The sequence below is a fragment of the Cyprinodon tularosa genome, unplaced genomic scaffold, assembly GCF_016077235.1.
Source record: "Cyprinodon tularosa strain WSP-4 unplaced genomic scaffold, ASM1607723v1 ctg119, whole genome shotgun sequence".
Classification (NCBI taxonomy): Eukaryota; Metazoa; Chordata; class Actinopteri; order Cyprinodontiformes; family Cyprinodontidae; genus Cyprinodon; species Cyprinodon tularosa.
Window position 1 is genome coordinate 1,110,500 of NW_024037992.1, and position 23,592 is coordinate 1,134,091.

A 23,592-nucleotide genomic window follows, 5' to 3' on the forward strand; every position below is an offset into this window, starting at 1 on the left:
TGCATTTTAGGTTTTTGAAAGCTGAAATCTGAATACTGGAATTTTCCAGGATTCCAGGATTCCTTTTTAGTATGTACTGAAATGAAATTTCAAATGGAAAAAAATATTAAAATAAAAAAAACATTTGCATCTTAAAGACTACTTTCCTGTTTTTCTTTCAATAATTCCTCATAAAAAAGACCATTCAAGCAGCACATTTTTCCTGATGTTTTTGAGAATATACTGTAGGGGTGAAAGCTGCAGCTGCTACTAGTGTGAAGTGAATGGACAGCAACAAAGCGTTAAGGCAACAATGGGGAAATGCTGTCCCCTCAATGCTAATGTAAACCCTGGTTGGATAAGGATTCAAAACTGGATATGAAGATGAAATCTGACGCACAGTTTCAGAGTTACAACTGATAAAATAATTGTTGTCTGTGGTTCTACAGTAGGCTATGGTGTAATTGAGCAATATATGAAAAAAAGAACTTTGAACTAGTTCATTTTTTGGAACTGTGAACTTAGTTCAAAATTGTGAATTATGAACTATGAACTGAACTAGTTCATTTTAAAATGTGTGAACTGAACTTTGAACTAGTTCACGTAGAAAGAGAACTTTCCCAACACTGGGTGTAGATGTATGATTTTTATTCTTTTGTCTTTTTTTCATGGGCACCAGTAGGTGTTGCACTCTTCTAAGCTTCTATAAAAGGTGAAGCAGGAAGGGTAGTAGCCAGGAGTTCACTTCCTGTGTCTGGGACCAGGTGGATCCATGCTGTTGGCTGGCTGCGGTATGCTCGCAGGATAATTGTGTTTTGAGTTGATCCTTTGCAATAAGTTGTTGGTGATTTGGTGTTTCTTCCACAAGTCTACATTGTTGGTGTTCCGGCAGTAATTTTACCTGGGCGTGTGGTTGTTCAACGCCACAGGTAGGCTTTTAGCTTTTACATTTACTGTTTTAAACGATGCAGGTAAGCAGTGTTTTAACATTGTTGTACTTTTTTGAATAAAGTGTTTTAAGGAGCACTTAGTAATTTTATATTTTTGTTTTGACAGGGTTGTCCCTGCTTCCTGCTGTCCTTTAAAGTTAGATTTTTTTTCTTTTGGTTATTTTTGTTAGTCCACTCAGGTTGAATTGTTTCTTTTGAGTACCTGTGAGGGCGGACTAACAACTTTCCATTAATTTTGTTATTTTCTTTTCACTTCCTGTATGTTAATATTCCCATTAAAGTTTAGATAGTTGCATTTTATTTATATACAATAAAGATTGGAAAAATTAACTCTGCTTCAGTTTTCTTTCCCTTTTGAAAACAGCAACCATAAGTCTGTGTCATGAAGGATTAAATTTGTATTAACAGGGAAAACCCCAATCAGACCTGTAACATTCAGCAGGGGGTTCCTTTTGAATACTTTTGTAGTTGCGTAAATATTGCATATTCTACAAACGATAAAACAGCAATATCATTAAATAGCCTTTCAAACGTTACTGTGACTGCTCTGAGCATATCTGATGAAGACGTCACGCAATACAATGGAGAGAATGTAAAACATATCCATTTCTTCCAGAAAAGTCTTCAATATTTTCTATACAATGTAATTTAGCATTCTTTAATGTTTTAAGTATATAAATAAGTATTATCTGTACTGTTATTACGTAGTTATTTGGCGATCATTCTGTTCGCGCTTGCTCAGGACGGGTCGTGCTTCCGGGATGGATCAGGTAGTGACACAAATGTTAAAAAAACAAGCAAACTATCATTACCCATTGCTGCATGAACTGAATCATTGATTTAGAAAACATTCTGCGGTTTAACCAGTTCAGCCCACGACTCCTGACATGAATGAATGTCTTCTCTGTGCTTGGCACCAGAGGCTGAACGTGAGGTGTGTGTGTTTATCGAGATAGAGGCCAGCCGGAAAGAAAGACATGCCGACCTGCTCTTAGATTAATGTTTCCCCCTCTTCCTCCTCAACATCTCCAACAACACCCCCCTCCACCCTTTGCATGACCTTCCCTCCTTCAGCGAAGGGGGCAATTCATCTATTCGTTCACCTGTACTTCCATCCATCCTCCCATCTGGATGACGAATGCATGGGGGGGGATTGCCAAGATCCATGAACCTAAGCAGGGCCATTCTCTCCATCTCCCTCTCTTCACTCGGCATAAGGAGAGGTTGAAGGACCGATAGTGACGACTGCATATCTTTATAGCTAATATTGATGTGTGAAGACAGAGGACAAGGTCTCCCTGAAGAGAGCTTTACTCTGACATATGCTCCCTGATTCCCGACCTATCTCTCTAACTCTGCCTCAGCCCGTCTTTTCCCTCCATTGCATCTTCCCCTCCTCTCTCAATCTTTTCCAAATCATCATTTCCTCTTTCCAGCTCCCCAATCGCGTTCCCCACTTTTTTTCAGTCTCCAGCAATACGCACTTGGCTTTTAAATGTTTTTCATCCATTATTTTCTTTTCTTTATCAATCTCTCTTTCATCAAAGAAACGTCGATGCGTCAAGGAGAGGTGAGGGAGGCAGTAAAACCAGGTTTGAAGGTGAAAGACGGCAAAGAAGCAAACGTGAGCAGCAGAAGCGACGCCCAGCCCGTTCCTGAGGTGTAAATCTGGAAGCTAAACACCAGGTGTTGAGCCGCGGGCTACGTTCCCATTCACACCGACCGCGCCGCACACGCTGCTCAGCTTTACAACACCAGCAGCAGCAGATGTGGTGTTATGGTTAAAAAATATGGCTGTTTTCCTCCAGGTGCCACAAAAAAACATAACAATAAGCAAACACTGAAGGTCTTAACGGACTTAAAGAGCAAACCGTGCCAAACACCTTAAAAATTTAATTTCTCTCACATGTACTTGGCAGTACTATCAATCACCTGCACTAAAAGAAAGAAACTGGCCTGTTTAGTGACAGGAAAGCTGCTGCTGCGGGGGATCAGGGGCGCATTATATTTCTTGCTCAAGGATACATTAACAGGTATTGCCGGGTAGGGTACCGAGCCTCAATAAAAGCTGTCAGCGGATCCTTGGGTAGGAAAATTTAAAAAGAAATCACCCGGCACTTCTGGCCACTTTCAAGCACACTCAATCTGCAACAGCATTTAATAACTGACTTCTGAGCTCTCTCCATGGACTGCCCTCTATTTATGACTGCCACTGCTGCTGTAAATCTCTAAGTTGTCAAGATGTCGAACTGAAACCAAGAAAATCTCCCTTTTATTGTGCTGTTGCCTGAATTTAAGGTATTTTAGCCTGCATTAGGCTGTGGGAAACAGGTAGCCAATGAGAGGTAAATATATTATCTCTATAAACAGAGAAAAAAGGCTGTAGGGTGGGGGTGAGGGCATCAGTAGGTATGTTTCCATTACTGGGATAAACACATGTTAAAGCAACACTGTGTGATGCTGTTTTTTAGCCACTAGGGGCGCTTGACCTGAAAATTTGAATGCCTCTTAAAGCAACTGGAAACACTGGAAGCGCTTAAAAAGGAAATAGTTTCACTCTGTTTTTTTGAATCTGCTAACAAACCACCTTCAGCCAGCAGATTGACAAAATAAATATTAAACATTGAAACCTACATCAGGGAATGTAGTGACTATTTGTACAAAACTAAAATTCAACAATTAAAAAACTTAAGACTTAAAGGTGATCAAAGCAAAAGGTGAATTTAACTCAAAGAGTCACCTGATGCAGCGTGGATTCTGGCTTACGCCGTCCAAAAAGATAAAAAAAAGATCAAAATTCTGTTATTTTCTTGCTTTATTCTCAGTTCAGATAAAAACAGGTTACAGGCGTCACAGGTTTCTGTTACTGATCTCACTTTCTGCACCTCTTCTTTGACTGACTGACTGACTGAGGCTGAAACTGAGACTGGAAACTGGTAAAAACCACATGACCCCCCACGCACATAATGAGCCAACTAAAACCTGCCTATTTATACTGTGAAACACCCGCATCCCAAGCTAAATTTAATTACCTAATTAAGGTGAATAAGAACCAAAAACCTATTCTAAATAACAAACTAAATAATCTAAATTAAAACATTTAACTGAACATGTAATAGCTCCTATACCCCAGCCCCTAATTGTCCATTAAATCACAATTATATGTCCTAAGGGATGAAACACTTTGTGAATGTTTCAGATAGTAGAAGCTAGAAATGAAGGAACTGGAGAAAACGATCATCTGAGGAAAAAACCTCGTATGGGATGTACCACCAAGAGATAGCTGAAAGCATGATATTAAGAAATCCTGCTAATGCCTAGAGAGGGTCGACTGAAGGGCAGCACAGGAGCAGGCCTTGAGCACCGGAGCAATAGAAGCCCAGATCTACATCAGCAAGCAAGATCCCAGGAGCAGGTAAGTCAAAGAGGCCCCAGAAACAACCTGCCAGGATACTGGCAGGAGAAAACAATACATGGAGTGTCATAACCAAGGTGGTATAGTGTACAGAAGCATCTGTGCAGAATACAAACTGGAGAACTCCAGGTCAAAATGGGAGCCACCTCCCAAGGTGGCGGAGTTTGACAGAGCTATGATCCTGTGGGACTTCAAGATACAAACAGACTAAATGGTTGTGGCCAAACAACCGGACATTGTGATCGTTGAGAAGAGGCAGAGGATGGCTGTAGTGGTCGTCCCAAATGATAAAAACATCAGGAAAAAATGAACAGTCGCTCCAGCAGATACCTGGAGAAACATCAGAGATCTCAGCACAGAAAAGCGCAGTTCTAAGGACAGAGAAGATAATGAGAGGAACCATGAAGCTCCCAGGCCTCTGGTAGAGGACCCAAGCTGGGGATGAAGGGGCTTCTGAACCCGCCCACGAGGTTTATTCAGCATTGTTTAATTGAATTGAATATTTATTTACGTATGCTTTCATAGTAGCTTCATCTGGTCTGTTCCTGTTTGGCTGTGACTCCATCCTGGAGAGAAATATCAGCTGTGCTGCTGCCATCAACACCTTTGTTTCTAGATGTTGGAGCTTGGCCTGTTTTCCAGTGTAGTCCTGTTTCTCTGACTGTGACTAACTCTCTTTGAACTAGGGCTGCAACACCGAATCGATAAAAATCAACTTTTAAAAGTGTTGGCAACGAATTTCATCATCGATTAGTTGTGTCGCGCGATTAATGCGTCATCCGCCGCCGTCGTCATCACTGCCACTTGACTGAAACGCGGGAAGAAGAAAAAATACGGCAGAGCGAGCCACCGCTCTATTGACCGATACCGCAAACGCAAGCTGCGTCTCAATTCGCAGACAGCCTGCGCTTTGTAAAGGGAAAAAACTCGTAACGTGCAACTTTTGTAAAAACAAATGAACATGGCGCGGAAGCACCACTGTTATGATGCAGCACCTGAAAAGGAAACAGGTTGGAGCCTTCGATGGCAGTGAAGAGAGCTGATCAGCAGGGTGAGCGGCCATGTTTGTTTGGTTTTAAAGTGGGGAAACGTAACGTTAGTTTCTCAGGTAGCTCATCTGATGCTTTCCTTACCGTGTTAGTAGGTTACAGACAGTGATAAGGTTGGCTACTTATTTTACTTTTCATTTCATTTGAATTAGCTTAAGCAGCGTTTATATTTTCTTTATTAATAAATTAACTTGCAAATTATGAGGGCAAGGCTTTTAAAGTTTAAATCTTCCGGCAAAGATAAAGTAAAGAAGATCCTGCAATTTATGGAAGTAAAGCAGAATAAAATCCAGCAAGATCAGTAATATGTCAATTAATTATCTGCCACATTCCCATGTAAATATCTGTCTTTGGAGGATGTGTTTTTTAGCACCCCTAGTTCTCTCATTTTTATTCCAAATACAATTTATAATTTGAATCACAGGGCTATTTTTATCTCTATGGTTCAGTATTTTCTCAAGTAGCAACTTTAACTGCTATACTTTCCTGTCTTAAAAGGCAGAACTCTTCTAGTCTAAAAAACCTCATTTGTTGAAATGGGGGGGCCTATTGTTTGAACCCCTTAGGGGCTTTGAACACAAAAATCTCTTTTTTTGCGCTTTATGAAACAAAGTAGCCTATATTTTGTGGATGTACAGCTACATTTCTCATGTAAGTTTGCGTAGTTTTAACACAAACATTTATTTTTCATATTGCACCAGGACAGTTAATGAGCAACCTGTACTTGTGTGCTTGTTTGTTCTGTCTAAAATGTTTATTTTGGAATAAAGAGGTTAATATAAAAAATATTTTTTGTGCCATTCATCGATTAATCGAAAAAATAATCGGCTGATTCATTGATTTTTAAAATAATCGTTAGTTGCAGCCCTACCTTGAACCCCAGTGGGCCTCAGCAGATGGCCGCTCACACTGAGCCTGGTTCTGCTGGAGGTTTCCTCCTGTTCAAAGGGAGTTTTTCCTCTCCACTGTCGCTACAAGCATGCTTAGTGTGAGGGATTGCTGAAGAGTCAATGAGTCGATGCAATCAGCTGGTTTTCCTTACATAGAAAACTTTGAATCAATCTGACTGGATGATCTGGTGAACTGGAAAGTGACCTGAGATGATGTGTTGTGAATTGGAGCTATAGAAATAAACTGAATAGAATATAACTTTGAAAAGTCAGTAAAGATCTCATTGGTCAGATAAGGAAACGGCCATGTTGAACTGAAAATGCATAATCCTGCAGGACAATATAAAATCAGCGCGCTTGGTGTTTGCAAAAAGGCATACAATAGGACAGCCATGTTCTCTCATCTACTACAGGCTTGTTCTCAGGGTTTCAATTAGGGCCTCCTGATTTCCCTCGGGGCCGCTCCCTTTCATGGAGAGGCCTCATTAACAGAAGAAACACAAATGCATGCACACTCAGCAGGGCTGCATGCAGTAGTGCTCTAGCTCATAAACAGACCCCTCAGAGCTTACCCCCGTCTTCTCATCAAAGATCTTGATCCCTCCAAAGGAAACAGTCAGAAACACCTTCTGCTTGTGTTCTCCTTTAGACCGTGCTGCAGCAGCTGTCCCCTGCAGATCAGAGACACACACAGTCCAAAACAATCGCATTAGGAACAGAAATGAAATACATGAAGAGAGTAAAGGGAATGCCCATAAGTAGAATATTGCTCTCATGGTGGATTACCCCTCAGTTTTAGCAACAGAACCACACATGGTGGCATCACTTCAGCATAAGACAATCTATAACAGACATTTTCTTTTCATGTGTAGCAGAAGATTATGTAACGTCTGGAAATGATGAAAGATGTGTCATTTTTGCACATTCCGTACCTTTTCCACCCAGCAGGTAGTGTCAAGCTGCTGTCAGACTATTTCTTATCTAGCCATATATGTTGGCGTATCTGAAAAGCATTTCACAGAGGTCTACATATGAAGAAATGAAGCACATTCTCCAAAACATTAGAGTCACATCCAATCGTCGCGCAGTGTGTTGGTTGGGATGGGTTTCTATTTTGTGAGTGTGTATAAAATAGATGGAAAGCAAAGCAAAGTCTGCTGCTGTTTGAGGAAAAAGAAGTTATTTTTTTAGTAAGTTATAATTTTTAAGTCATATTTTTTTCTCTCTTTCTTAATGATCATCTCACCATTTGGGAGGGAAGTTTGTTGCTGTATACACAGATACCATGGCGATATGCTTGAAAGATGTATCACCTTATAAACCTTTAATATCAGTCGATGTTGATAAATATTGATTAGTGTTTTTTATCTATTTTGAATTAAAAAATGTAATCCTAACCCGTTTAAAGCCTCGCTATTGCTTAGTTTGTCCATTAGAGGCTGAATCCTTTCCTCTGCCTTTATGCTCCAGGTTACTGGCTGGTTCTGGATCAGAGTTCAGTGGATTGGTTATAGTTTAAATGTGGTCTATTTTCCATTAGCCTTTATTATACATAATAGAACAAAAAACACTAATAAATAATTATTGATACTGCCTGATATGAAAGACATTGTGTTTATATCTCAGCCATATTGCAAAGGCCTAAATAGTGGAGGGCATTTATTGTGTCATTTATTGTTATTGTGTTTTTAGTAGTGATACAAATCTTGAATCATTGTCTTAATGATAAATTAGAATCAATGATGATCAAGAACTTTGGTGAATTGTCAGAAATTTTCATTTCATTCTTTGTCTTCTTTCTGTTGGGACATCGGAAAATTGGAAGAATTTGATTAAATGTGACTTCTACGAGATATTTTCAGTGATGAAACTCATCATCTTTAAGTAACTGATGTCCTGAAGAAACCAATTTTAAGTGAGTTATTTGTGGGTCTATGACAAGTGTAAGATGTCATAACCATGCAGTTGCGTAAGAAGGACTGATTAAGCCAAATCTGACTTTAAACTTTCCCTACAACCGTTTATCTCAGACCTGCCTGGTGTGTTCATTGTTCTTCATGATGCTCTCTTAGAGCAGGAGCGTTGATTACACAAAATGGATTCTATTTATCATTATCAGTCATTTACATCAACATTAGATCATTCAGACATTCTACCTGAGTTTCCTGCACTGAAAGTAAAGGGTCTGAATTATTTGCACGCCCCACTCTTCCGTTTTTTATTTGTTAAAGAAGATTAAAATTTTGTTCCACTTCATGATTGTGTCTCACAGTGATCATTTTATACAGTGGTAGCAATTAAAATTTCCCCACTTTCCTTGATGTGCCCTTGTCTGGTCCTTGGCTGGTTATTGGCTGGTTCCCTATAATTCCTTTTTAAACATCATCTTTGTACTAAAATATTCTTCCTGTCATGATTTGTGAACAATAAGATCTAAAGAGAAGCATCATCTCCTGTCAGAGCCTGTAATTCAGTGAAAGGGTGGAATCAGAGTAAAAACACTGTAATTTCGTACGTTTTGGACGTTTTTTTCGTCGTATGAGCATGTGAATATAAATTACAATTAGCCCTGACCCTAACCCTAAGATATAAAACAGCAAGCAACGTAGTTAGAGACATGAATAAGTGATTATTGCACTGTTTTTCCCAGTTTTACGTCCGTCCGAGGATCTGCTTTTTTTTTCTGTCTGCCAGCGCATGCCCACTGATCTGGTTTTTTGAGGAAAAACGTCCAAAACGTACGAAATAGTGTGCATAACTTTTCATACGATTTCATATGAACTGATAATGAGAATATGTTGCTCCGGTGGCCGGAAGTTGGAGGGGAATACGCTGGGAGTTGCAGGGAAGTGTGCTGCCATTCAGCTGGTGTTTGACTGGGAAGGGCAGTTTTGAATGGATGCTACTGTTTCTTAATACTTGAAGTCTGAAATGTGGAAAAAGGTTGAAAAGTTGAAGGGGGCCAAATACTTTCACACAGCACCGTATGTATTGCCTGTAAATGGTAAAATGGTAAATGACTGTACCGTACTTAGAGCTTTATTAACTATGAGGACCCCAAAGCCCTTTACACTGCATTCAGTCATTCACCAATTCACTGCATATTTTACACTGATGGAGGTAACCTACATGGAGGCCACTGCTGCCCAGAGGCAGAAGGGAGGCTGCCATGCAGTCAGCGCCGTCTGACCACCAACAGCACGCCAGGATGGTGAAGTGTTTTGCCCAAGGACATAATGAGTGAGACGGACAGAGCGAGGCTTCAAACCAGCAGCCTCTTAAAGGATGAGACCCTAACCACCTAAACTACAGTTACCCAGATGGTAAAGACAGTTTCTGTCTCTGATTTCAGTATTGTCATAAAGTGGCAGGCCTATTTCATTCACTAATTTCTAAATAAAAAAAAAAACATCCATCTTTAACACCTTCCACCCTCTGCAGCAGACTGGAGAGGAGCTGAGCAGCTCCTTTAGTCAAAGACTTTTACACCCTGTTAGTAAAAAGCAGCGCTACTGCAGGTCATTTATCCTGCTGCAACCAGACTCTACAATGAGACGCTACAACAGCAATAATGGCTACAATGGAGAATGTGCAGTTACTATTTATTAGCCTATGCAATAATTATATACAAATATATACATCCATCTATAGAAATACCCATGTAAACACCCTGTGCAATAACCCTGTATAATGATCCTACTATGAAAATAAAAAGTTGTCATATATGGACTAGGGATGGAACGGTTTATGAAAACCGTCCGAACCGTTCGGTTCGACTGTCTCGGTTCGGTTCGCGTGTGTTGCGTTCGGTTCATGCGCTGCTCCTTTTTCTCATAGGCGAAGCGTTTACACTCCAGAGCAGAAGGTGGCGGTACTGCGACCAAAGCCAACCACCGGTAGTAAACAAGAAGAAGAAGAAGCAAAGCAGCGTAGCCGGGTGTAGCAGAAAAAAATCAGTTGTTGTGGAGAATTGTGTGGGTATGGCGAGTGGGAAAGAACAGGAGTTGGAAGACGCGCCAGCAGCACTTTATAGGTCTGCTGTATGGGACCACTTTGCATTTAGAGTGACCTACGATGACGGCGGAAAGAAAGCTGTGGATAAAAGTGCAACAGTGTGCAAGCATTGTGCAGCACGTTTTGTTTATGCTAACAGCAACATCACCAACATGTCATGCTAACCCCGAAATCCCTCATACTCCGTCAGCGCTCCGCCCCGCTGCGCTCCAGACCGGCTGCTCAAAGCAAAGCCTACAGCCTCCACTGTGGCTCCCGTCCGCTCCGCTCTGAGTTCCTTGGAGATGGTAGATGATCCAGGGTTTCCACGGATCATTAAAAATAATTACAATTCATTAATTTGTTTTGATTTTTTCATTAATTTCATAAAAAAAAAAAAATTCATAAATTTTTATAATTTTTATAAATTTTGTTATTTTTCGGGGTAACAATAAAAAACATACCGAACCGAATCGAAAACCGTGAACCGAACCGTGGATTTTGTGAACCGTTCCACCCCTACTGTATATACTGTATATATCCTATGTAATATTTTTAATGCCACAATTACCCATGACCCTATATACATATATATGGTAAACACACAGAACATTTAAAATCTAATATATCTGACAAAATTGTTTTTACAAACACTTTTTTTTTTTCAAAAAGCATTCTAAATCACATTTAATGAATTTTAATGCCATATAAGGCCTTAAATAAAAAATACAAATGAAATGACTTTTAATGACCTGCAGAAACCCTGTATTTGAGCTGATGTAACAAGTACATTTCTCCGCTGTGAGATCAATAAAGTCAATCAATCAAAAAGAAGGGAAAAAAAAGAAAAACTTTAAAACTTAAGATGTTTCAAGTTCTGTCTGTTTAGTAACCTTTAACCTACTGAAGGGGAATTTTGGATGCAACATTTTCTGCAGTTGAACAATCATATAATGAGGGTCTGACTTCAAGAGATCTCTGATTGTGAACAGTTTGTGACTTTGGAACAAACATATTAAGTCGAAAAATGTTTCTCTAAGATTACAACACTTTAAGAGGTTTTAGATTTTATTATACTTACAGGTAATACACATGGTGGACATGAAGGCTAGATAGAAATGACATTTTCACACTATTTGTTTAAGAGCAACAACCTTAATCATTTGGGTTTCTGCTCAGAAAGGAAACAGGCATACTTTTTCATGCTTCAGGATTTTTATTTTTAAATACATAAAACGTATGTTTCCTACTTTAATGTTAATATTTATCCTCAGTATTAACATTTTCTGATGTGCCACAGATGCCACATAAACTGCATTATCATAGATTTAGATTTCTGAAGAAAAAAAAAGCTGGGATTAACCAATTGTTCAAAGCGTCCCTCAGAAGATGAAATTAAAAAGTAATTACTGGAAGCCTTAATCTATAGACAACCCACATCTTCCAAAACAGTCAGTCAGTAGGACGGTGAATATATTCAGCATAACTGCTGAAGGGTCCAATATTAGATTGGACATTACTTTCATGTTGATTTGCATTTGCTAATTACAAAAAGAGGAGAAGAAAAGAGAAGAAGAAGAAGAATTAGAGGAGTTGGGCAAGAGGCAGGAGGAGTGATGTGAAATAGGTGAAGACATGAGAGATGATGGATTTCCTGTCGGAATAAGTGATAAGGATGGATGCTGTTTGATCAATGGGTCGTCTGTCTGCCTCTCATCCTTATAGCTCTCCACTGGGTGGATTTTTTCCTCACGCAAACTAAACACAAATGTAATTTTCTCTATTTAATTTTCAGCGGCAGCAGGAGTTAATAATGAATGAAGGGATTCTCGCCTTATGCCTTTAATATAAATTCACAAGTGAAATAAAATGAATTCAAGGATTTCCTTAAATTTTTCACTGTTTTTTTTTAAATGCATTTCAAATTCAGGTAATTAAATTAATTTAAAAAAATGTTTATTTATGGATTGCATTGAAAGGACCGACCTTCTGTGATCTTTTTCCTCCTTCGCTTGTCTTCTGTCCATCATCCAAACGATCACCCCCCCTCTATGACTTCTTTTCTTTGTTAACTGCCCCATCTGTCTCCCTCTCCCTCTCTAATTGTTCCTGTCCTGCCAAATGAGACATTCACCCTTATCCCCTTCTCATCCATATGGCTAACCTCCTCACTTCCTCTTGCACATATCATCATCATCATGCCTATAAATTAAAGCGCACACTTTCCCTCCGCCATCTTTGTACTTGAACTTTTCTCCCCAGGCAATTTGCATACTGAAAAACAGCAGGCAAACTATATGCATGAATATCTATACTAAGGCACATTTAGGCTGTGATGTATTAAGCATGCATATTTAAATGTTGAGAACTAGAATATGCATGAGGGTGAACTCTTTATGGACCAGAAAAATTGAAAAGGCATTGATGCTTGTAGGTTTTGGGAGTGCAGGAACTTCATTTGGCTCTGGGCGAATTGTGCGGCTTTCTTTCTCCAGATTTCTCCTCTTTTTGTATTTATCATGCAAATCTGAAGTTACATGATTGCTTCTGTGTGAATTCAATATTTGCGTTGATGAAGGGAAAACAAACTCCCGTTCTTACCTTGAGCTTCATCATTGAGTCCTGGCAGAGCTTGTCTCCACGGGCGGCAGTGACCTCGTCCAGGCCGATGAGTTTGGCCTTGTAGCGGACGCCATCGCCCTTAAAACGCCTGATGAGAGCTGCCTCGCTGCGATCCTGCCCTGCAGACACAAACCACAAACACACACACGCTGCAGTCAACAGTGCAGCTTCCAGTCAAGGACCTCAATCTACCTCTGACCGGCACTATTGCCTCAGGAACACCAATCAAATGGACTACACAAGGCTTAACCCCTTGAGCCCGATGGGCCCGGTACCAGGCCCAGCTGATGTTTATCTATTTATAGAAATGGCCAAACACGTGGTCACATGGTGTTTCATCCACACGCCTTTCAAATGGGGCTTTAAAATTTCTGAAACATGAAACCAAACTTTTTTTTTTTTATACTTTTTGTTTTATAGCTGTGTAAACAAATAAAATGAGATTTAAAATTCCACCTGACATGTGTGACTGCGGGAGCAATGCAACAACAGGTATTAATTTTTAGCCCCACCCCCTAATGGCTGCCATCAGTGGAAACTAGAGGCTCAGACCTTTCCAAGGAGGGGTCAGAGGTCATTGTGTGACCATTTCAGGTGATGTAACCGCCATGCGTTACATAAGCTGCTCTGTTATTCTTATTTTCTATTCAGTTTGGTGATATTATTGGTAAATTTCAATGATATAACGGCTACATCTTAGGAACAAAGGCTTTGTCTCATGCAGAAGGTCTCCATTAATGTAAGTCAGCATATTTGGCCGCTTTTGGCACTGTGCCAGAATCAGATTTCTACCTAGCTCACTGCCCACTAAAACCTTTGTGGAACAAACATGCTTCAACTTATTCAGTCCAAATTTGCTTGAGTTATAGTCAAGATGTGGATCTATAAAGTCTGAGGATTCATCCAGAGTTTCAAATGGGCTTTCATGGTGTTTTACGGTAACCTGACTCCGCCAGATGGATTTGCTCCGTATATCCATCTGGAAACCTTCCGTTGAAGTAACTTTGGGAGGCGGCGAAAATACTGGTTAGCTGATTGGCCTATGTTGCAGTGTTAATTTTGTTGACGAAGACTATGACGAAAAATGCTCGTCAACGAACCTTTTTCACGGACTTAAACTGAATAAAAACTAAATAAAAGGTGAGATATGATGACTAAGACTATTACGAAAATAACTGACACTTTAGTCAACGAATAAAAACGAGACTAAACTATTAGGGAGGGACGAACGGTGATCCTATCAGAATTACTTTTTTTGTGGGACAAGTTGGGAAGAAATCCAATCAAAAGTTAGTTGCCAACCGCCATAGAAAGAAATCCAGGTGGCGGTAATGCGCCATAAAGCTGTGCGAAGAAGGAGAAGAAGAAGAGAACGCGTATGGTTGAAACATAGAAGCAGCATTTTCGTAGCAGTAGTAGCCTTTCAAAAATCAAATGAATAATAGACATGTTACAACAGCTAGGGTGAAAAAGAAGACTTGATATCTGGGCACACTTCACATATGACACTAAGGACAACAAGACAGCCTGCAAACCGTGTGGAGCCAAAATATCCGGAAAAAACACCACCAGCTTGAAACGGCATTTGCAGACGACTCATCCAGAGATACATGCGAAGGTAAGCATACACGCTAAGCATACAAGGTTATTTTTTATTTGATTAACCGCCGTGTTTGCGCTAAACTTAGAATGAGATAGACGTTTTTTGAGTGGAGAATGCACTTTTTTAGGGAGCAAAGCCACAGTTAATCTTTTTGAAATTCAAAATAAAATACATGTTTTGTATCTGTTCAATCTGTGTCTAAATCTAGATAGATACTTTATTGATTCCCAAGGGGAAATTCAAGTCTAATTCAAATCTAGACTGAGACTAAACTAAGACTAAAAGACTTAAAACTAGACTAAGACTAAAACTCTTTTGACATTTAGTCGACAAAAACTAAAAGATTTCAGATGACTAAAATATGACTAAAAGTAAAATGGTGTGTTATTCAAAAGACTAAGACTAAATCAGAATTTGCTGTCAAAATTAACACTGCTATGTTGGTGATAGACGGGCCAAATAAACCAATCAGATCAACGAAGCATATGACGTACTAACAGAGCGACGACGAAGAGGAGCCAATTGATAGATCAAACTCTTGCCGAAACCAGTCGGGAGAAGAGCAAAAACATCTTTTCCTCTGAGAAAAGCCTCCAGAGCAGTGTTTTGCTCTTCTTTCAGTGAAGAAATACTCTGTAATTCCGATAAAACTTGCTCGATAGCCACGCTAACGCTAGTTTCATCGGCTGAAGCCGCCATGTTCTTTAGACTGAACTGTCGCGCTTCTCGTTGCGTCACACCTCAACCCGCCTCAAAGTAGAGATGTCCCGATCCAGGTTTTTGCACTTCCGATCCGATACCGATATTGTTTTTGGACTTCCGATCCGATACCGATACTGGCCGATACCAGCCTATCTGAGCATGTATTTAAGTTTAAGTTAAAGTATTTAGCCTTAGTTGTAAGACTCAGGTTGAAAAGGGTTTTAGTACTCTTGATAACATCTAGCCAGCTAAATTAGGTGAGATTGAATAAAACACAATGCTTGGTAACAACAAACTTACCTGTTTATTAAGAGATAAACACAAACTGGACAAAATTACGAATAGCAATCTGAAATTGCACTGTGAGCAGTAAAACCGTAAACAGTTAAAGGTGCAAGTATTACTGTAAGTTTTAATAAAAATGCAAAACAGGGGAACACGAGGCTAGTTTTATGGTGTTTATGTTGGAAAAAAATTTGGCAAGCTAAATTTTTTTTTCTTTTTTTTCTTTGTTTAATCACCTATAAATCAGGTGACATCTAAAAAATGCTTCCACCTGAAAAATATTCCTCAATGCCTTTCTGTCACACAAATACAAACAGTTGTATTTCCAATTTATAGTTTGGGAGCTGAACTTGCTTTAATTCACATATTTAATTTAAGGTGGAATTGGCTCCTTAGACAATCTGGATTTAAGGGATGAAAATTGTAACTCTTTGGGAAAGAAACAACAGCATTAAAAGTAGGGATGCACGATATTGGGATTTTGGCCGATATCTGATATGCCGATATTTTAAAACTCATGTAGCCGATAACCGATATCGATACCGATGTTAAAGCTGGACAAAAATAAGTAGTCATTGAAAATAGCAGTTTTGTTATCCATTTCTGACACTTTGAAAAATAATATACTCAAATATATTTTCATATGCTGATATCAAATAGATTTTTAAAAACGCGGTATCGATCTATTTTACTTTCAAAATCTCTTAAAATTTTTCATCGTTCTGTTACAAACTCTCGTGATATTTTGCAAATTCTTGTCAGATTTTGTTAGTAAAATAGATCAATGCCGCGTCAATATATCAACATATAAAAATATGGCAAAATTTCGTGAATTTTCGGGGCATTTCGTAGCATAACGATGACATATAGCAATATTTCATTAGTAAAAGAGATTGATATGGTGTTTTTAAATGGCAATATATCAGCATATGAAGATATTGGGATATTTTAATGTATCAATATTTTTCCCCTCGTCTTTAGAAGTTTTTAAGTCTGTAAAAAAGAAGTTTTTGAGGAAGAAGAAGTAGTATTTTTTTATTTTGAGACTTTAGAAACTCAGAAGCTGATCAAATATCGGGTTAAATATCGGTGGGGTGGCCGATGTCGGATATTTAGTTTTAAGGCCGATACCGATAGGGGCCGATTATATCGTGCATCCCTAATTAAAATCCAAAGTAAAGGATATTATAATTTTTTGTTTCATGAGTAACTTTCATGCAAAGAGTAACTTGTTGGATTGTGTTGAAAAATCTGGAAATACTGAAAGCAAAGGAGCCAGTAATATTCAGAAGAGGAGCTGAAACTCAAAATAATGGTGTGACATTTTCTTCTTATCTCTCCTGTCTTCCACAGTCCCTCCTCTCTCCTCTCCTTCCATTGTGCTCTAGATTGTCGACACAGTAAGAATGCATTAGTGCGTGTCAGCTGTGGCGTGAATGTGTTGACCTTGCTCTTGTCCTGGAAGTCTCTGTGTTATCTCTCATGTTCTTTTTGCACATACACAATATAAGACATGGGAAGAGCAGCTACTCATAAGGCTAAACTCTCTTTCTTTGTGTCACGCTGTCACTATTCTTCTTCTGACCGTTTTTCTGCCTCCAAGCGTCCGCGGGTGAACAGTTCATCACTGCTTCTTGCGTGCAGGGGAGCACAAGCGAGTGTCGGTTTGACTCCTAGCCCTGAGTTCATGTGCAGGTACAAGAGTGAGAGGACGGCAGCGAGAGGCATAATGATAATGCAGCAAATTCAGATAATATATTGAGGCATTAGTTCTATACTCAGTATCAGTGTGACTCATGGAAGGTCAGACTCAGAGTGATGGAGAGATCCCACTCCTCCTTTTCTCACTCCTATACACTGTTTCCATTCACGCAAAGTCCCAAAAGCACCGCAGTGTAGGAGAAATGACTCCTTTTATCCAAGGGGGGGAAGGCGTCATGTTTCGCAGCACTACTTAATCATAGTTACCCGACGCTAATCTCTTCTGTCTGCATTACCTGCTCACTTATGCATTTTTGAATCTGCATCAACATCGCATGCTGCTAATCATATTTAAAGCAATTTTTGGAGTGTGGATATAACTTTTTATCAGTTTCTTCAAGCTTGAAGAATGGCTGATAAATTAGCTGGTTAAAAGCACTAGCTTATTTTGGCTTGAGGAGCCTTTGCTTGCAGATTGGCTGATCCTAGACTCATACTGCCAATGTTTTTCACGTCTTTAAATACACCTTAAATAACTGCTGTAAGCGCACAATGCTAATAGCTCCTTTAGGTATGGAGGTTGTTTCTGGACTCTAGAATAGCTATGTTTATTGTATTAATGGTCCAATCCAATGAGAAGTAATTTAAAGGCCATTTTAGCTGTTTATTCATTTTATTATGACTGATAACTGGATTTTACTTGGTCCCGCCCATTTTGCTATTAAAGCTTCTAGTTAGAGTGTCTCAGGTTATCCTGAGCTATCTCTATAGTTCTGCTGCTATAGGCTTAGACTGCTGGAGGACATAGGGACCCCTTTTTCATCATTCTGCTTCATTCTATCTCTATTCTCCCACTCTGCAGAATCTATTAGTTCAATCTCTAACGTGCTTCTTTTTCTATGTCTGCTTCTGTCTCTTTGAACCCCAGTGGGCCTCAGCAGATGGCCGCTCACACTGAGCCTGGTTCTGCTGGAGGTTTCTTCCTGTTCAAAGGGAGTTTTTCCTCTCCACTGTCGCTACAAGCATGCTTAGTGTGACAACTTTTTTTTAAAGGTTTTTATTCTTTTGTCTTATTCAGGCGGGGGGGTTTCCTTTTGAATATTTTTGTATTTGCGTAAAGATTGCGCATTCTAAAAACTAACAAAAATTCAATACCCTTAAATAGCCCTTGGAGCATTACTATACAATGTAGTTTAGCAATTTTTAATGTTTTAAGTATATAAGTATTTTTAGTAGCGTTATTACGCAGTTTTTCAGCGATCCGGATCTTATTATTCTGTTTGAGGATGCGCAGGACGGATCGTGCTTCCGGCATGGATCGGGTAGTGAGACGAGTAAACGGCGTGACTGTGGGGCTGAGTGTTGAAGGCTTAGCGAGGTGTGGTCAGGAGGTAGCAGCTAGCCTAGCCATATTAAAGCTTAAAAAGTTAGTTGATGGATGCCGAATGGTCACACTGACAGATTGATCTGTTAAGGTGGAATATTTGTAATTCCTATTGTCACTGGAGGCTGATGGCAGCCTTTGTGAAGAAAAGTGGTCTGGAGCCTTATTAGATTGAGCCGCTTGCTTCAGGCAGCTCAAACGATGCCTGCAGACAGTTATCACTGGTTGACAGGACGACATTATGGAGGGGTACGTCTGAGTGAGTCACTTTTAAACCCAACTTGGGGACTATGGGTATGAATGCCGTACCTGTGATGTAGGCATGTCCCTGTATGCACGGTAACTGCAATAGTTACCTTTGTAAAAAGGTTCTCACATAAAATGCAAAAGAAAATGCACAGTAACAATAAAATAGCAGCATATAGACCCAGTTTATACTAATAATACTAAGAAGAAAAATAAGAGTTGGCTGAGACCAATCTTTTCCAGAAATCACAGATATAAGATTTGACATAATTGGTAGATTTCTGTCAAAAAGTCTCCTATAAGGTGTAAAATAAAGGTTTTCCCCCATTGATAGAAAAGATATTCCTACACATAGACACTGTGTGTGAACACATGTTGACTCACTAAGGTAACAGACTCAGCCTGAATCTTACTCTAAGTAACTCATCACCGCCTCAAATCCTGAGTCAACACAGCGGAGGACTTTCTGCCTGTATGTAGAGAACGTCTCCTTCAGATGTGTCACATCAGTAGGATTCAGATGAATGGAAGCACTTTAATCACAAGGTTGTTCTGTTCTGCAAGGAGACGCTTTCATTCAATTTAACTTGTCCTATGAACTGACAAGTTAAATAAACTCAAAAACAACTCTGAATTTTAATGCAAAGTTGCTATGACAACCGGTCCAAACTCATCTTTAACCAACAACATAAAATGTGTCTCTGCCACAAAGTGAAAGATGCAAATTTATAATTCCTTTGCATAAAAACATGAATTACTTCTGAGAAGATGGATGCCCTGGTTCTATGTGCAGGGGCTGATTTAGGAAATATGGGGCCCTAGGCAAAGACAGGCCCATTATACAGATACTGAGATTTTTATTAAATAGACATACATTATTTGTTCCACTTTTGTTCTCTCTCTTCCTATCCCTTTTCTTGCTTTTTTATCTCTATGTTTTTTTTGTTCCTTTTTCTTTTTATATCAGCCATGTACTCAGCTGACTTTTCATGCTGTCTCAAAAGGAATGAAAGGTTTTCCTTCCTGTGTTTCCAAAAAGGCCAAAGTAAATAACCCAGTCCTTCTTTTCACTGTAGACAAGCCATGATCTGCTTATCTGTTCTCCATTTTTCATTTGGATGAAATAATAGCTGCCTGAATCATGACAGCAGACAAGATAGAGGAGAGCAGGAGGCGGGGTTACCAACCTACTCGCTCTGGAGAGCAGAGTTCGCTGCTTTTAGATGTTGTCTCCAAAGTCTCCAGTAGCAGAAAAAATATGCTAGATGTGGAGCTAGGCACTTTTTGTAATAAAAGCCATAGAGGGGTCTGAAAAGTGGCTAAATATAGCGACTAAAGCGCTAAGTTGGCAACACTGCTCTTTGCATGGTTTGTTTTCAAATGGTTTGCTGCTGTCTGTTTGGACCTTTCTGCACATGTGCAGCAAATGGACTGATCCAATATGGTGGACACTGAAGGGGGGGGGGCTGAGACACACTTAATATTAAAAGTGTTCTGATGGCATTTTAGCAAAAGGATTTTTATCAAAAACATATTTAATCTGCACAAATAAGTAAGAGTTTTATTAAACATACAGGTAAACAGAGTTTTATGGGGCCCCCAGGAACTTGGGTCCCTAGGCAACTGCCTAGAATAGACTAATGGTAAATCACCCCCCCCCCCTGTCTATGTGCAGGGAAACAAAAATGTAAACCACCTGTATGAATTTCATGTTTAATGCTGCTATAATGGTAATACTTAAAGACAACTAAAACATTTACAGCAGCAGCACTTGAAGAACAGGGAAACAACCCGAGATGATGAAAGCATGTTGGGATGACCCTGATGACCCTGATGAAGGCCAACACCCAACATGAGTCGGTCAGCCAATAAGGTGTTCTCTGTATTTCAAGCTCTGTGGAAGTCATAGCTTCAGCGGGACTTTACGCTCTTCTAGTAACTGAAATTGTGTCAGAAGGTTTTTGAGCCTTCTAAAAACAGCAAATACAGCAACTATTTTTTAAATGCTGTATTATAATTATGTCCAGAGTTACTAAAACCAGTTATTCTTAATGTCAGAAGGATTTCCAGCTCCATACTAGCACCTTTGTATTTTCTATTAGGATAATAAAAATAATTGCTTTTAACAGAGAGTTACTCTTACTAACGCCGTTACCTTGTTTTAGTAATGAGTAATCTAACTAATTACTTTGACTGTAACTATAACGCAGTTACCATTGCAGACACCCCGTTACTGCGCGTTACTCAGGTCGCACAATGAACGTTTTTTCATGCTAGGACTTGTGCGCGCCTTGTCATGAGAGAGGGGAGGATGAGAATGGCTGATGTATAGTGAGATTCCATCTGTCAGTTGGGTAGGTGGGTGTTTCTGCTGGCGGGTGTTAACGTACAGCACACACAGAGAGATGGAGAGTCAGGAGGACTCCAGCAGTAAAACAGCGTTTTCCAGATGGAAATACCAGTGTTATGTCGAGCTGCGTTTCCCCATCAGATACGGTTTCCCCTGCATCTCCGCACAGCGCAGGCGGCACGATTCACCGCGCAAGCGACAGGAAACGCGCATGCTCGCTAAAGGCGCGCAACAGCCGCCCTGTGCTCGCGCCACAGGAGAACTATGGAGAGCGAGAATGATCAAATGATAGCCTGGATGGAGAAAGAGAGAAATCTGGATGGATGGATGGATGATGGATGGATGGATGGATGGATACTCTGCCTTCTCAACCTACTGTATTTTTATTTTAAACATTATTTGATGGCCTTTGTGGCAGGGGTGGAGATCCATATTTTATGTCACACACAGAGTACAGTATAGATCTAGCTATATAGATGGATAGATAGATAGATGGATAGATAGATGTTGCAGTATCTATAACAACCCAAACACACAGGATTTCAGAATTAGACATCCCCAGTTATTAATTTCATTCACTCACCAGATCTGAACGCCCTGTTAAAAAACTTCACATGGCGTTCCCCCCTGATGTCATTTACGTTGAGTTGCAATAAACGCAAAACTCTCTGCAGGTTCTTGTCTTTGTCGTCCGCTCTATTCAGCTGGCTTTGGAAACACACGGCGAGAAGGTGGGGGCCGGGTGGGGAGGGTTACGGGGGCGAGAAACGCAAAAGTAACGCAATAGTTACTTTTACTAGTAACTAGTTACTTTTATTGTGGGGTAACTCAGTTAGTAACTCAGTTAATTTTGGGGAGAAGTAACTAGTAACTATAAATAATTACTTTTTTAAAGTAACTTGCCCAACACTAGTTCCTATTGAGATTAACTGAAATACATCGACTTTTTATCACGGTTAACATATAGTTTAGTGCATCAACAGTAGAATGTTAACTATTTGTGGACGTCTCAAGTAATTCACTGAGGCACATCTGCTTCTGAAACAGCTGTACAGAACTAAGGGTTTCTCTCTGCATTAAAAAAGCACGCTTAAACCTAAATTAAATACTTTGTACATTAAGAACAAAATTCCACTTATGACTATTTAAATTATATCGAAGGCAGATTGCATTATTTTCATTGCCCTGTGGGTGACATTTACAAACACTGGTGGATGAAAAAGTATTTTACTGAACTGTTGACTTCTAAATGATTTTATAAAAACTCAGGTTAAGGTCTGAGCTGGTCGTGGATATGGCGTGTTAAAGTGCACAGGACACCAGATATCACTATTACTGTATGATCAAATATTAAGATGCTATTAGGGATGGGTGTTCAACTGCTAAAATAAATTAATCAGTTGTTTTTTTTTGTGAATGAAGATTACATTTTTGGAAAATCTTTTTTCTAATCCAGTTTCCACACTGCAAAAACCATCTAAAAATTAGAAAAAATTTCTGAAATTAAGTGTATTTACCATTAATTTGAGTAGATAAATGCAATAATTTGCCAATGGAATGAGTAATCTTCACCTTGAAATAAGATAATTAGATAAAATGCACTTGAAATAAGACAATGCAATTGTGTTTTCTTATTTTAAATGTAAATTGACTTGTTCCATTGGCAAATTTTCTCAATTACCTCCTCAATTCAAGAAAAATGCACTTATTGCAAGAAAAAATGACTTATTTAGATTTCAATTTTTTTGCAGTGCATAGTTCAGAGTATTAACATTTCACCACTTTTTTTTCTTAATTGAGTACTTATAACTGATAAACATTTAGCTTTTTCTATTTTCATTTTTTATTGTTGTTTTTTCCGCATGTTTTAAAGCTTGAGTTTTTTTTTTTTTTTTTTGCTATTTAAATTAAAGTCACCTCCAAGAGGGAATACTAAAAACAAAGCTGTTTTTTAAAGCAATATGTCATTTGTCGTTTTCAGTATGAAACTTAAATTAGAAAAAAAAACAAAATCAAACAAAAAGCGATCGGATTTGGGGAAGGAAGAAACATAGATTAAAAAAAGATTAGATTTTTAAGCCACATTGCTCACCCCTAAATGCAATCAGGTAAATGTGACAAAAACAAACAAAAGAAAAAATACAAAAAAGCAGGAGGGAACGTCTTAAGTCTGCAGGGTTTGATGGACTTATCTATTCAGTCGTAAATCTGGAGCAAAATAATAACAAACTGAGGAAGAATGGAGAAGATAACCATCTTTAAAATGTTACTTTTTGATCTAAATTTAAAAAAAGTTCAAAGGATATTGAAGGTTTTTCAAGTGAAACCTTTATAATGAAAAATAAGCATAAAGGTATAAATATTAAAATTTCAAATGATGAGAAATGAAAAGGACAGCGTTTCATGTTTTTATTATCCGCTGG

The 23,592-nt window shown here is 39.1% G+C and overlaps 1 protein-coding gene across 9 annotated transcripts in view; it reads right to left on the reverse strand.

Moving 5' to 3' along the window:
• The window catches only part of dab1a (DAB adaptor protein 1a), a 198,099-nt gene that overhangs the window by 60,037 nt on the left and 114,470 nt on the right, over window positions 1-23,592 (reverse strand). For all 9 annotated transcript variants that reach the window (XM_038268832.1, XM_038268842.1, XM_038268825.1 and 6 more), the window contains exons 3-4: window positions 12,878-13,017; window positions 6,856-6,954 (exon numbers count right to left, since the gene is read on the reverse strand). In XM_038268832.1, coding sequence (XP_038124760.1) covers window positions 6,856-6,954; window positions 12,878-13,017 — 239 coding nt within the window. The remainder of the gene's footprint in view (window positions 1-6,855; window positions 6,955-12,877; window positions 13,018-23,592) is intronic.